Raw genomic sequence first — 15,407 nt, 5'->3', positions numbered from 1 at the left:
CGAAGAGGGAGGAGGAAAAAAAGAGAACCGGATGAGTTGTACGCAGTCGAGCCTCTAATCTAGCGGCTGCGATCTAATCTCCCGCTGGAGATCTGGCATCGTATCCCCTTATCGGCCGGCGAATCTCAGCTCTCTCTCTCTCTCTCTCCCTCCCTCCCTCCCTCACCTCCTCCTCTTCTCTCTATCTCCGCTTCTCCCCCTCCCCCCGTCCCTCCCGCGTTATATCAGCGAGCCGACGCGACGGTGTCCTAGTTTATACACACTTCGATATCCTCGCGATAACACGTCGAGTCAGCAGCGCCGTCCTTCCCCTCTCTTCCCCCCCTCCCCCTCTTCTTCCGTTTGCTCTCCTTCGCCTTCTTTAGTTTCTTCTTCTCCTTCTTCACGGTCGCTACGTTGATGTTAACATAGACGGGCTTTACGAACGCTCGATGGCAATTTCAAGAATGGTGGGTGGTCCTATCGCGAAAGGAGGAGATAAAAAACGGCGTGAAAACGTATCGATCGAAAGTATCGACCGGTCCTGATAAGGAATTTATCGACGATCGCGAGGATGTCACATACGGTTTACATTTCGGTTCGTCAAAATTCTCGTCTCGCGAAAAGTCTCTTTACATAACTTTGATAGTTTCCGTAAAAATTTTAATGTTAAGGGTGTATACGATGAAGGCGATTGAGCTCGCATAAATACGTCCGTCTGACCAAAACGGGGTGTTTATCACTTGACAGCGCGATAGATTGGCTCCTTTCAATTGAAATTTATTTTTTTTTTTTGTTTTCACACTGATTAAATTTAATTCAGTAGATGTTCAAGAAGACAGTTTTATTGGTAATATATATAATTAATATTATCAACACAGACATAATCTGATATAATTTAATAATAAAATTTTGCAATATAAATTTCATAATTTTTTTCTTTTAAATAAAGACTCAGAGAGCAAAGTTATTCGAAATTTATTAAAAATTCTTTGACTCTCAAGATTCCTTCAAAACAGACGGAACTGTCAAAGAAAAAAAAAAAAAAAGAAAAAAAACGATATACCAGATGGGAAAAAACGCGATGTCACGAGAGAGATTAAAAGAGGAAGGGGGGAGGAGACGGGAAAAATCGCGAAAGATTTCGAGGGAGACGAGATCGTACGTATGCGAGTTTCGCGCGAAGAACCTTGAGAGTTGCGGCGCCACTGGATTGAGATAAGGGAGCGTTATCAGCCGCGCGCCACGGCGGCTCTTATCAATGATCGCACGTCTTTCCCCCTCTCTCTCTCTCTCTCTCTCTCTCTCTATATATATATATATATATATATATATATATATATATATATCTTTCTGTCTTCCCACATCACCTCGCGCCTCCTCGTCGTTCGTATATCCTCGCTTCGCGGCTCGCCGATGCTATCGTCTAACTAGCTCCAGCTACTGATTCTATCTCTCGCGTACCCACCCAGCGGGGCCGAGCCAGCCAGTCGGGGCCCAGGATCGTCGCGGGAAACCTCAGTGCCCCGGCCGGGACGTCTTCATTCGTCATCGAACGGAAACGCGATCGCGAAACCCGAGAAAGCTCGAGGCGCCTCGTACGTTTACCGCTTCATTTACCGAACAAATTGATGATGATCCTCCCATGAAACGCGTATGAAAATTTGGAATATTTTATTTATGGATTATAGATGCGTTGAGGGGTTGGGGGGGAGGGAGATTTAATATACATATATTTCTATTTCTTAGATTTTTTTTTTTTCTTTCTTTTTTTCGTGGAGGCTGATTTTATTTGGCATAAAGAAAGAATTTACGAGTGTTCTTAATTGATTAAACTTTTATTTGCGCGCGGCTTTTTTTTTCCACAAATGGAACTGAACCGAAAATAATGGAAAGCTTCTTAAAATTTAATTTTGAATATCTTTGTATTTAATTAAAATTTTATAGATTTTCTTCGATAGATACGAATCGAATTTTCCCATAATTCGAAATAATATCTAATCTAATCAATACTTTCACATCTCTTCTCATTAAAAAAATATTCACCGATTTTATCGAGGAGCTTGTAATTTAATATATGTGTAACCGAAAGATACTGTATGTATTTCGAAATTAACGACGAGAGAAAGTACATAAATTGCAAATCTACTTCTCGATCAATTAATGTGCCATTAATGAGTTCGCATTTGCGACAATTGCGTGAATGTCAAGCTCTTTGTCTCATTTCTCGTACATGTATTTCTGTATTAGTATATATATGCGTGTAAACACTTTTATCTACCTATGCCCGATTCCATTACGATTTTTTGTTCTGTGCATTTATAATTATTACACGAACCTTGCGCGTCACGTTTCTTTTATTCCTTAGATTAAAAATTTTATCTCATTTGCCTTGTTGCTCTTATTGTTAGCCCTTTAAAGAAAAAAACTTTGACGGCGCTCGTATATAATCTCGCCAATAATGTCCAAATGTAATCATTGTTAATATAAGTGCAATTATCGCGATATATCGATAAATGTAATCGTGTTTCTGCGATCCTAAAAATATATTTGTATAAAAAGAATTATTTCTATAAAAACAATTAAAGAATAATAATTTTAAAAATAATTATTTTATTTCAAATAAAATCTTTATTGTCACGTGGAAATATTGATGATTATTTCGAATTATAAGGAAATTCGATGGCATCTGTCAAAAAAAGGATGTGAAATTTTAATAAAAAGAAGTATAAGATTCTATAAGTATAAAAGAGCATAATTGCATGTCTGTAAAATTTATTATACATATCGCGCCTGTTTCTCGCTTATCGTGAATCGTCGTCCTTATCGCGCGTTAGCTGGATGCGTGTCGATCCATCGACGATTCCTCTGACCGATAATTTCCATCTTGCCGAGGGAGTTTGGATGCCGCAAAGGAAGAGAAGGAGAAATCGGATTTTGGATCGCGGGCGTGCGGATACCGGCCGAAATTGGCTCGCGAGATAAGAGAGCCTGCGTCGCGAAGGCGAGCCGGGGCGAGAGATATCGAGATTGCGGCGCGAGATAACGGCTGCTGCGTCCTCGCTCCCCTGTCCCCCGTCCCCCCTCATCCCCTCCGGGACTGCGGTGCATTGTTTCTGCTATCGCAATAATAATACTCGTCGTTGCAGCTCCCGCTGTACACCGATATATAGAAAGGGGAGACAGAGAGGGTCACACGTGCGCATCCGAGAGGAATAGAGTAAGCGGGGGGAGGGGGGCGAGGCAACGAGAGAGAGAGAGAGAGAGAGAGAGAGAGCATCATAAATACGAATGTCGAGTAATGCACACATGTAAATACGAAGAGCACTCGTTTGTCCGAGAGTGCGCGCGGTTACTCTCGGCGAAAGGAAGAGGAGAAGGATCGGGATGTCTTATGTGCGTATACGCGGTGGCAATCGATATCCGGATATCTACATCGTGCGAAAACATCGATCGCTCAAGTTGCTGCTCTTTCCCTCGGTTTCCTTGATATTTGCGAATTTCTCTTGATCCACCTGATCGATGCATATGCCAGCGTAAACGTAAGCATGTATGATTTTTTTTTGTAAGAGGGCACGATTTTACAATAAAATTATTATTATATAAATTAATTAAATTATTATTAATAATAAGGTTAATATTATTAATAATAATAATTAATTAATGTTATTATTAATGTTATCATGTAATTAATATTATTATTAATATATCATATAATTAATATAATATTATAAATAAATGTAATATTATATATTCTAAATTAACATTAATAATATTATTGTTAATAAATTATTATTGTGAAAATTGTTATTATATAAATTGATGTAAAAAATTATATAAATTTTCCATTTTGCATAGAATCATTTATTAACAAAATTTTTGTTTTATTATACATAATGATTCTTCTATGCATTCTTTGAAAATTATTTGAACATAGGTATATATTTTTTAATATGTAATATATTTTTATTACTTTATTAGAGATTTTATTACAACACATCTGCGTAAATTAATTAACTAACAAATGTTTCTCGACGCAGAGCAATATAATTAATATTTTTTTTATAAATATCATTATATATTATAACGCTGTATAATTAAATAATAATGCCGCTTTTCAAATACTCAATAACCAAGCGTGGCGAGCAACGGAGATTTATATAATTATCTGAAATTAATTATTTCAATCGTCAATCAATTAAATAATGCATCTCATTAAATAAATAATTAAATGAATATAATGTAACGGGTAATTTAATTAAAAATAAAGAAATCCATGCTGTCGTTGCGTTTCTGCGAATTTCATCGCGATAATTTACGAAGGATAGAATGAAGTAGCACTCGCAGGACTCTCTCTTCCCTTCTCTCTCTCTATCTAGAGATACGACGAAGAAAATCACACTCTGGACGACATCCAAAAAAGCGCTCGCCGTCGATCGAAAGCAGAAAAGCCACCCCTGCGGTAAGGATAGTCTGCGAGAGGAGAGGAGACAGGAGTGTCCTCTCTTTTCTCTCTCTCTCTCTCTCTTTCTCCCTCTCTCGTCCTCGTCGCGCGCGGTTTCGCGCTATCTCTCTGCAGATAGGGGAGGGAAAAACACTCATTTTTATACCGTCAAAATGTGTTATCTCACCCGCGCGGCTCGAGGACTCCGTTCCACTCCCCCTCATCTCTCCTTCCCTTTCCTTGGTCTCGTGCTCATATACAAACACACACACACACACACATACACGGGAATGGAATTAACTCGCTAGCACAGATATCCACCCTCGGCCTTCGTTTCCAAGCGCTCGCGCTCCAACACCCCTCCCGGCCGACATTTATATTGTCTGCCGCTCGTCTGAGGGCGGAAGAGAGAGAGAGAGAGAGAGAGAGGGAGGAGCGTCGGCCTGTTTCCCTTCTTCGCGGGCAACTCACTGCTTCTGATCGCGAGCGCGTAAAAGATTGACGCGTAAATGCGGAGATTAGATTGTTACAAAGCCGCAAGGATCAGGAAAATGCGGAGAAATGAGGCGAACGGGGCTGCTTTGTTTTCAATCGGCTACATTTATCGCGGTGTCTGCATTACGAGACGTAATATAAAGTACAAAGAGCGTTACGTTTTTGCGAGGGGGATGCAAAAAAGAAAAATGCATAATTTTTACGTAGCGCGTTTTATGCGCGAAAGATAATATGCTACGACTTTTAATGAGTCAACTGGAAAAATCAACGACCCAAAGAATTTATTTGTTTAGTCATATTTATATTCATATTATTTCTATTTTTGCATTATCAAGAAATGTAAAAATAGAGATCTACCATCTGGAAAAACGTGAAAAATCTGGAATCCTCAAGAATTTTTTTTTTTGTATCTGGAGAAATTAAGAAATTTTCAGGGAATTTTATTGGGACTCGGGAAATTAAAAAAAAATTCTTTTTTTGATAATTTTGGTCTTATCTTATCTCCCCCAATAAGCCAAGTTGTAAATAATGTATTTAAAATATATTATAAATATAAATAAAAATAATAATAAATTATAAATATATATCTGTCTCTCTGTTTACATATTCAGTCTTAACAAAATATTGAATATGCATAGAATATACATATTTTTGATTTTAATTTTTAATAATAAAAAATTAAATGTGTTATGCAAGTTAGATATTTTTATTTTAATGAAAATTATTCAGTTTTTTTTTCAGTACATTTGTGAGTAACTTGAAATTTAAGTAGCTTTGTGTTTTTCTTTCGTATGAATGAAAAGCATTAGAAGACACATAAAATGAAAAAACTTAGTTTAGAAAGTTGCATAAAAAAATCTTTAAAATATTCTTTTTACCTGTAATTTTGAACAACAATTTTTTCAAAGATCAGGGGAGTTTAAGGTAATTTTACTTACAAGATTTTAATAAACCATCTTACCTGACACTTTACACATAATACGAATATTTTATTATTACTTTTATTGAATTTAATTGTAATGGATATTAGAAAAAGATGGAAAAATGAAATGAAGATTTAAAAAAAAATATTTTTTTATTTGTAATTTTGAACAAAGGTCAGGGAATTTTCAGGTAATCTTTTCAACAAAATTTTAGTAAACCACCCAGAATTAATTGTAATAGATATTAGAAAATGAAATGAAGATTTTATTAGCTTTTTACATTCTTACACGAAACACACAATGTAAACTACTTCACATATAACAATCTTATTCCGCTCACTTTCTTCGAGAGACTTTATTCGATCATTTATTTTACGAAAATTCTATATTTCACGCCGCGCGATGTGCGTCAGCGCTCGGAATAAAGCGCGACGCGTGACGTAATCGCTCCGCGGAATGCAAAAATGTAAATGATCCATCTCCATTTGAGGACCACTAGCAGCACTCGACTCAATTTCCGCGAACGACGGCGACGGCTTCCGGCGCGCCCGCGCGCCCAATGGCGAAAGAAGAACGGCGGCTTTTGTTGTCGCGACTTCCGGGCAGAATCCGCCGAAACCCCTTAATCGAGAGAGTGGAGCTCGGTAGCGTCGGCGCCGCCGACGTTCATTTCGTTATTATCGCGTCTAATGAATCTCTCTTTCCCGCCTCTCGCGCGTAATGGATTTCTCTCTGCCAAGTTCCGAACATCCTCCATCCCCCTTTTCCCTTCTTCGCGACTTCAACCGCCTTTCGCGAGCGCATTGTGTCACCACCTCCCGTGGAAATGGAATATCGTCCCTTCGGCGGTTACTCTTGCATCTGATATCGCGGGACATCTGTACCTGGGTTAGAAAGCTCAACCGGCTCAGCAGAAGTGAGGGAGAGGGGAACAGCGGCAATTTGCTCTCTCTTTCCCTATCGTCTTGTAAATAAGAATTATAAGCTCTATAATTTATTGAATTAATTTATACAGATTAATTTTTATTTGATCTCATATAAATATAATGCAGGAAATGCGTGTAGAAAAAAATAAATATATTAATTCTGTATATAAAATAAGATACTTAATTTGTGTATTTAATTACAAAATATTTAGACGAGGAACTTTTGAGGATTGAAATAAAAATTCCTAAACGATTGGAGACAGCAACTTTTTCCAGATTTCTTATCACAGCTGATAAATCATTAGATACATTGATTAGGATAATTATTCTGACAATCATATTCTCAGATATAGAACTATTTACATCTGATAATCATATTCTCAGATATATGTAGAAATATTTATATTTAATAATCATTCTTACATGTACAGAAATACTAGAATATGACAAAAGCTTAGGCACCTTTGAAAATGCAACGAACAATTCGATTCTTAGCCTTTACTGATATCTATGAATTTCGATAATAGCAATGGTAATCTTGAAATATCCTTCGCAACATCAATCATCTTTAATAAAACATGAACATTTTAATCTCTCTCGAAGCCAGCGAAAGCTTCGAGCGTCGACCGTGCTTGTCATCGCGATGAACAAATTCGCGCGCGATTTTCCGCCAATTATTCCCACGACTGACATGAGTCCTGAACGCCGAATGAAATACCACCCCGTATGAATCACGTCGGCCGAAGAGACATTTGTACGATGCTATCGCTATCGTAAGCTTTAATCCCTCCCAATTATAAATTGTGTCGTTCGTCCGCGGGACGAGATATCTCTCCCTGTCTTTCTCCCTCCGTCTCTCCTTTTTTTCCCTTCCTCTTGTTGAAGAGGACAATGTTGCTGGCGTTAAGAAGCGTTACGGTGACGAGAAAAGAGAGAGAGGGGTGGCGATTAAACGGAGAGCGTGGCCCGGGGGGGCCACGGTGAACTTTTTAAATACTTTCAAAGTCTCTCGGAGGGATGACAAATTGGACGAAAACTTGGACGAGGTATCTACCTCTCCTCCCCCTCTTCCTCCCGTTCCCGGTTCTTCTCTTTTACACCGATTAATTTGAGTTGCCCTCTTGTCCGCTTGTTAGCTCTATCGGCCCCCTTTTTTCATCCCCTGATCCGCCGCTATTGATAAGGGCGAGACGAGGCGAATCGTATTCTTAATTCCCGCGATCGATTTTGCGTCTCTTGTCTTTGCTGACGAGAGAGTGTCATTTGGATAAAATTAATAGTTTTTTATGTAATAGTCGATAACAGTTACGATAATGTTTTAGAATATGATGGAAGTTGAATGACTTTGTAATTAAAAATTAAATTATAATAAGTAACTAGTATCAAATAAATTAAGGACGATTTATTTCGATATTAATTATCTTATATTGGAAAAAAGAATTGTCAACAATACGATTGGAACGAGACGAGTTTACACGATTATGATATTAATCGGATTAATTATTTAATTAACGAAATTGATGCTATTAAAAAAAGCCGAATAAAGACAAACTTGAGGCAAATTTCATAAGACGAGGGAGGAATGAAACGAAATATATCCTGATTCTGCAACGTCCTATACATCGTACGGCCTTATCGGCGATGATAATAAAATTAGCAATGATGATGGAGAGAGCACTCTCCGCGCGATTCATGCGCGAGATCTTGCGATTAGAGATCACGTAGGAGGAAGAGGTGGATCGAAGAGGGATTATGCGCGCCGGATTATGATTCACTATGATTGTTTTGCCACACGGTGCGATAAAATAGAGGAAGGAGTTGGGAAGAGCGGAGAAAGTTGTCGAAGAGGAATCGGGTGATCGAAAGATGGATCTCGCGAAGCGAACGATCACGATTTCTCGCGAATGCGGATATCCTGCAGATCGAACGGCCAAATTGCACGGTGAGAACTGTCAAAATGGCAACGACTGACTGTAACCGATGGAACTTTCTATTGCTTTTTTAGAACATTTTGTATATTTGTTTATTTTTATTTTTTTTTTTTTTAATTAAATCAATTTGAAATTATTATAACAAATATGGATTTTATTGTTAATTTTATTAGCTTTTAATTATTTTTTTATCAAAATTGTATTACAATTTATTTGTATTAAAATTTAATTTTTAATTGATTTTCGGATTATTATTAATTCTTATAATACTTTATATTTCTTTTTACAATTAAATATATAATTAATTTAAAATTATTATAATAAATATAGATCTTTTTTTTCCTTTCTCCCTCTCATTGTTGATTTTTATTACATTTTTTTTTATCATTATTTGCATTAAAACATAATTTTTAATTTGGGAATATATAATATATTTATTTCTTGTTTTTTTTTTTAATTAAATAATCAATTTGTAATTATTACAATTATTACAATACGTATTTTTTGCTAATTTTTATTAGATTTTTTATCTAATAATTTTTTTATTAATATTTCTATTAAAATTTAATATTTCATTGATTTTATACATATACAGTCTATCCAAACATCAATAAAATTTGCATATGTTAGTTTTTCCGATGTGTGAGTCACGCTTTGACATTTATAATAAATCCGTCGACTTAAAAATCAAGTTATATCGTTCAGGATCGAGATAGTCTTCGCCGATACTTGCGTTGAGTATAATTCGCGTATAAGGAACAACGTTGAATCCCATCTGTTTCCATAAACGTCTCGCGGCCGATGCGGAAAAAGCGCGCTCGCGTGTATACCACGTGCGCTTATCCAGCGCTACATCGCGGTCATTATTACGGCCGTGGAGTGGACCATTGTGGATACTTACGCACGATATAACGCACGCACACGCACACGTTTTCTCAAGTTTCCCGCATTTTTTACGCCGAGCATAGTCTCGAGATTTCTACGGAGGATATGCGTGCGCGCATTTTTTTGCACGCTGTCCGCTAAAATGAAAAACCGGAAGGAGAGTGTTTCAGGTCTCTCTATATAGAGTTGCTGCTCGTATTTTTCCTCGTATTGTATTTTATTAGGCGCGAATATCCGCCACAGACTTTCGAAACTCACGGCTTTCCTTTTAAAAAGTGTCGATTAATTTAAATTATGTATAAAAGAGAGGGAAAATTATAATTTAATTAAGAAAGTGTTTGTCTAAAAAATAAAAAAAAAAATAAAGAAAAATTTTGACAGAACAAGAAATTTTATTATTACTCATTGTCAGTTATAGATGGAAAATTTTAAAGATTATTTTGAAACTGAATGAATTCAGCAAGTTGTCTCTGTTGCTTAAAAAAAAACATGGAAAATCTGGAACCTTCAGAGAATTTTCTGTATTTGAAGAAATCGGAAAATTCTCATGGAATTTTATTGGGATTCGAAGAATTTAAAAAAAATTCTCTCTTTGATAAGCTTTGAGTTTTTCCTTTGTATGAACAAAAAGTATCAGAAAACATATAATAAAAAAAAAAGCCTATTTTAGGAAGTTGCACCAAAAAAATCTTTAAAATACCCTCTTTATCTGAAATTTTGATTAAAAATATACTTGGAAAATCAGGAAATTTTTTTACAAAATTTGATTAGACACCTTGTTAAGAAATGACGAATTAAAAATAATTCATCAATAAATATCATTTAATTTTTAAAATTCATTTAAATTCAGGCTTTATCTTGCTTCTTTATTTCCTTCGACGAAGGACAACCGATTATCGGCAGAAGCCCCGATGAATAAACCGCGGAAAACCGCCTGCATTCGGCGACATCGCCGTCGTATTTGTTCGAAGCACCGCCTTCGTTCGCTTTCGAGACAAAGCGTGAGAAATCGCATCGGGGAAAGCGGCGATCCGTTTCGGAACGTGCTCGTCTTCACACACGCGTACACATACAATCGCGTACGTACAATCGCACACACATGCACACACACACACACATACGCGAGGCCGGTGCGGCTAATCTCGGGCGCCGTGTTCCTGAAGTAACGGGATGAAAAGGAGGCATGCCGAGTGGATGTATCGGTAATAATCGAGCCGCGTGTTGAGTTCGAAGAGAGAAAGAGATAGAGAGAGAGAGAGCGAGAGAGGGAGAATAAGTGGGAGAGAGGGAGGAGAGTGAACGCGACGCCGCAGCGCGCCGTATTAAGGGAAGTCGTCCCTTGAATAGAGGTGGTCGCGCAACCAAGGGGATGTAGATACGCCATGCTCGGCGCGATTCGACGAACGGGATGCTCCTTTGTCTTTCGCTTCGTTTTCAAGCCGCTCTCCCACTCCCCCACCTCCATTCCACCCACCCTCCTCTCCCTCTCCCCTCCCCCTTCCCCCTGCCCCGACACCCCTCGGAGTGCGACGGGCGGGCGGGGCGGCCTCGACAAGCGCGCCTGATTCAGACAATTATTGTCGATTCGCGGCTGGAAATCCATCCAGCCGACGCCAGCAGCTTTTTCTGTCGAGGCCTCTGGTGGTGTAGTGCGAGCTGAGAGCTCGATTTCTCTCTTTTCACCCTTGCTGCCTCCCCATCCCCTCCCCTCCCGTTTCTCTCACCAACGTTCCGTTCTCCACCCTCGATGAGCGTCGTTGCCTTTCTCGCACCGCCTATCGTCTCGTCGTCGGGCTCGTTCTCTTCTGTCCCGCCATTTTTAGAGTCGGAGAAACTCGATAGCACTGGACTCGATCGTGCCGCTGCTCTCTCTCTTTCTCTCTCTCTCTCTCTCTCTTTTTGTATCGAGGAAACGAGCGAGGGGGGAGGGAGGGAAGGGAGGCGGATAAGAGGCGACTTTTTTACATGAAGTATAATTGACCCTTGAATCACGCCGCTTTACATTAGCGGTTTATTATTTAGAAGTTCAAAATTTTAAGAATGTCGGAATAAAATGAACGAGAGAAGCTGTGGAGAAAAGGAGAGATAACAGCGGGATAGAATAAGATAGAAGAGGGATGTGGAATTAAATTAATTCGTCACTCGGCAGCGTTTGAATTCAATTTTTAATTATAATTTAATTACAATTAACGCTCGAAATGATAACCCCAATCAACAAGTCCAATTATATATAACTCTATATATATTTCCTCAATTTATTTTATGACGATAATTGGGAATTATTATTTTCTCAAATCAAAAGTAAGTGAATCTCTGTGGCTTTCAAATTTATGCGAATGAAAATAAATTTTGCGCGTCGAGAATACGGTATCTTATCAAATACGAAGGAGCATCTGTCAAAGAATCCGAATATCATCTAAGTTAGGCTCTATTAAGGGTCCATCAAAATCGGAGGGGGGAAGGGAGGAGAGTGAACGAGGGAGGGGAAAAGAGATGCCCTGAAAGCGATGCGTGTCCCGTCTCGCGAATTCAAGTCACGCGCTCTATCGGAAATTAGAACCCTTACACCCCTTGCGCGGTTCTAAAGTTACGGGGCGAATGAGCGTCTCCTCCCGCGACCCCCCCCGATCGTCAAAGGGTGGCTTCTTTCCTTCGCGCCGGTTATACGACGATCCGGTTCGCTGCCTCCTCGCAAACGATACGTATTGACTTTACGGATGTTAACTCACAGTAATAATACATTATAAAAAACATTACGTGATAAAGTGTATTGTGAAGTCGGCTTTATACATTCTTAATGTGCAAAGATAATGTCAACTATAAAAAACACATTCTCGAGGCAAAAGAATCTTCATTTAATTTTCTCATATTTTCTCTATGATACGAAACTTGTCGTATTTTTTTTTTTTTTATATAAATAACAATTTATTTAATGCGTTACAAAATACAATTGTAGTTATATTTTATTATAATTTGTGCTGATCAAATTTTATTTTCTTTTGTTGCAGGTAAGTGTGGAAAATTGTGTGTCATTTGTTAAGGCATTTTCATCCATCGCATCGTTACTAATTAAGGCTATTGCAAGATGCAATCTTTCCGTAAGTACATTTCTTAAATCGAGCGATTATATTTTTTATTTTCATAATTAGTGATTATCTTTTCTCACACAATAGTTTCTGCTTATTTTTACTTTACTAAGAGCAGAAAATTATTTATTAAATATTACAATAGAATGTGTGAACAAATATATTACAAAAATTATAATTTTTAAAAATATATTTAAAAGAAATATACATGGTAATAAATTAATAATTATTAAGATATATAAGAAAATATTTAATTTATTATCACATATAAATAAGATAAATAACAACTGAAAAGTCTATTATATCATAGTTAAATTATTATAATATCACGATCTCCCGAGATCTCGTCGCTGTCTCTCGCGCAACGTTTCGCCGATACTCTCTTCTCTCCTTCGTCTTTTTGTTTTTTTTTAATTTTTTTATCAAGACGACCGCGTGATAGAGACTGACGGATGAATTTATGGCGTCGGTTCGCCGCCATTCACGCGGTTTCGCGCTTCTTCCTTCCTCGCCTCGTAACAGATCGCCCGAGCTGTCCGCCGCCTGTTCTCGCCCGCCGATGATCGAGCGCGTCTGCAACGGCGAGATTCCCTGCTCAGCGTTGATAAGAACCCGGGCGATTTCTTAAGACGGATTCTCCCGTCGTCCTCCAACCTCCTTCGCACATCGGCGATACCGCGGATTCCAGGCACGCGTGCTGCAGAGATTGAAACGCGATTTCCCGAAAATAATCTATCTATTTATTTGCGATTTTATTTGCCACCCGAGAAAAAATAGAATTGTGTAATTATATGAAATCATGTGTAATTAAATCTGAAATTTGACGCGATATATGATCTATGATCGCGCATAATTAAGTCTGCAATTTCTTATCTTTATATAATTATATTCAAATTTTAAATATTATATATGATCATACAAAATTATATATGTTATTATATATATATATATATATATATATATATATATATATATATACATATGATTTTATATAATTATATAGAGCCCATTTTTTTTCGGGCAGTTATCCTAATTTTATTATTAATTTCACGCCGTGAAAAGCGATTAACGTCGCATTCGAAATTTTAGATATATTTTAAATCAAAATATTTTTTGATTTAAAAAATTCGAAAGTCTCTCGAGAACTTTGTCAGTTTGATATCTAATGATCTGTTCCACTGATTAATCAACGAATCATTTTTATTACGCCTTTCCCACCATGTCAATTTTAAGCAGCATATTTTTCCCAAGATGGGCTATCAATAATCTAAATAAAAAAAATTCTTTATTGATAGCATAAATTTAAATTTGCGACGAAAGAAGATTCTCTTTTTTTCAAAAATATTTCTTCAATCGACTGTTGCTTTCCCCTGGGATTCCGTTAACTCATATATCAACGCGATCATTCTCGGGAGAGGAGTCGATCGGACTTTGGATTCCAGGCTGATCTATTTTAATAAATGGGTTAGCGTATATACCGTGCGAGAGAACATACGTCCGTATCGCGGCTTTTCAAGCGGAAAGGCAGAACTCGCGCATCGCGAGACGCGGCCGAGTTTCGCTGTCGATCCCGATCGTTCTCTCGCGAGGGAGCGCATTATCTGAATAAAGTGCCGATATATCTCGACGAATCCATCTCGCGTATCCGTGATACATTTTCTCATTGTCGCCGCGATCTCGTCTGATATCCACGAACGCAGAAATAGACGCCAGGAATCGAAACTGAGATCGAGCGTAATGGAATCGTGAAAAAAACAAATTCGTATAAGCTGTCAAAAATCTTGAGAGGATCGTTTTCCGAAAAATTCCTCCTCATCGCTTTTTCGTCTCTTTGCTGTCACGTGGTCAAAAGTGGCGGGGCGGCGGGGAGGGGGCTGGCGATGACTTCCGGCGGACGAAAAGGCAAGCCGATATCACACCTCGTAGACACTTTCATACAAACGCCCCGATAACGCCAAGTTGTACGCCTTCGGCGTTTCCTTTTGCCCCCATGCTGCCCATCTCTCCTCCATCTTCGCCTCTTTCCGCCTCCTCCCCGTCCTCCCCCCCTTTCCCCCTCCCCTTTCGCGTCTTCGAGGTGCTCCGGAATCAATGAATTCGAACATGATAATGCGAACTTCTGCCGGCGAGAGCAGCCGGGGTCGTCGTCGACTAATCGGCTTCTCGAGATGGTGGAAGGGTGGATATACAGGGTGCTTCCCCACGTGATGCTTCTTCCTCTCATCCGTTGATTCTTGGCCCGATGTGGGGATGGAGCGTGTCTCCCGTGTTTCGTCTTTCATGATACGAAAGGAGTTTGGAAACTTTATATAAGCATAATAATATATTAATATAATAAAAAGGACGAGACTTATAGAGAAAGATTATTATAAAAATAATATATAAGAGATTTTTTTTCTCACAATGAATTATTCCTGAGATTTATCGATGTTTATTAATCTTGTTTAAAATATTAAATCCTGAAATGTAATCTCAAATTACATTAAAATTTTAAAAGAAATTTGAGAATTTCTGAATTACGAGTTTCATTTTGAGTTGACTCTTGTCAAATAGTGGGGGGGAGCGGGGGAAGCTTGCTTCAAATTTATCTCTTTTCGAAAAAATTCTCAATATTTTTTTCTCGAGTCTCAGGTTATATCAATTAAAAACATTTACACAAAATTAACCGCGCAAGAATCGCGAGGACCTCTCTCTCGATCTCTTTTCGCTTCGCGACCTAAGATTGTTTCCCACAATAA

The 15,407-nt window shown here is 38.1% G+C and overlaps 1 protein-coding gene across 2 annotated transcripts in view; it reads left to right on the top strand.

Moving 5' to 3' along the window:
* Positions 1-15,407, top strand: part of LOC126856622 (zinc finger protein ush) — a 151,181-nt gene that overhangs the window by 67,086 nt on the left and 68,688 nt on the right. The window contains exon 3 of one of the 2 annotated variants that reach the window (XM_050605304.1): positions 12,592-12,681. The exons of the other annotated variant lie outside the window; for it this stretch is intronic. Within the exon in view, the coding sequence (XP_050461261.1) occupies positions 12,669-12,681 (13 nt within the window). The 5' untranslated portion in view covers positions 12,592-12,668. The remainder of the gene's footprint in view (positions 1-12,591; positions 12,682-15,407) is intronic. 2 annotated transcript variants of the gene reach the window in all.

Source organism: Cataglyphis hispanica, chromosome 19 (genome assembly GCF_021464435.1).
Source record: "Cataglyphis hispanica isolate Lineage 1 chromosome 19, ULB_Chis1_1.0, whole genome shotgun sequence".
NCBI classification, from domain to species: Eukaryota; Metazoa; Arthropoda; class Insecta; order Hymenoptera; family Formicidae; genus Cataglyphis; species Cataglyphis hispanica.
The sequence above is the reverse complement of the archived record's forward strand: the minus strand, read 5'-3'. Positions and strand labels throughout refer to the sequence as shown.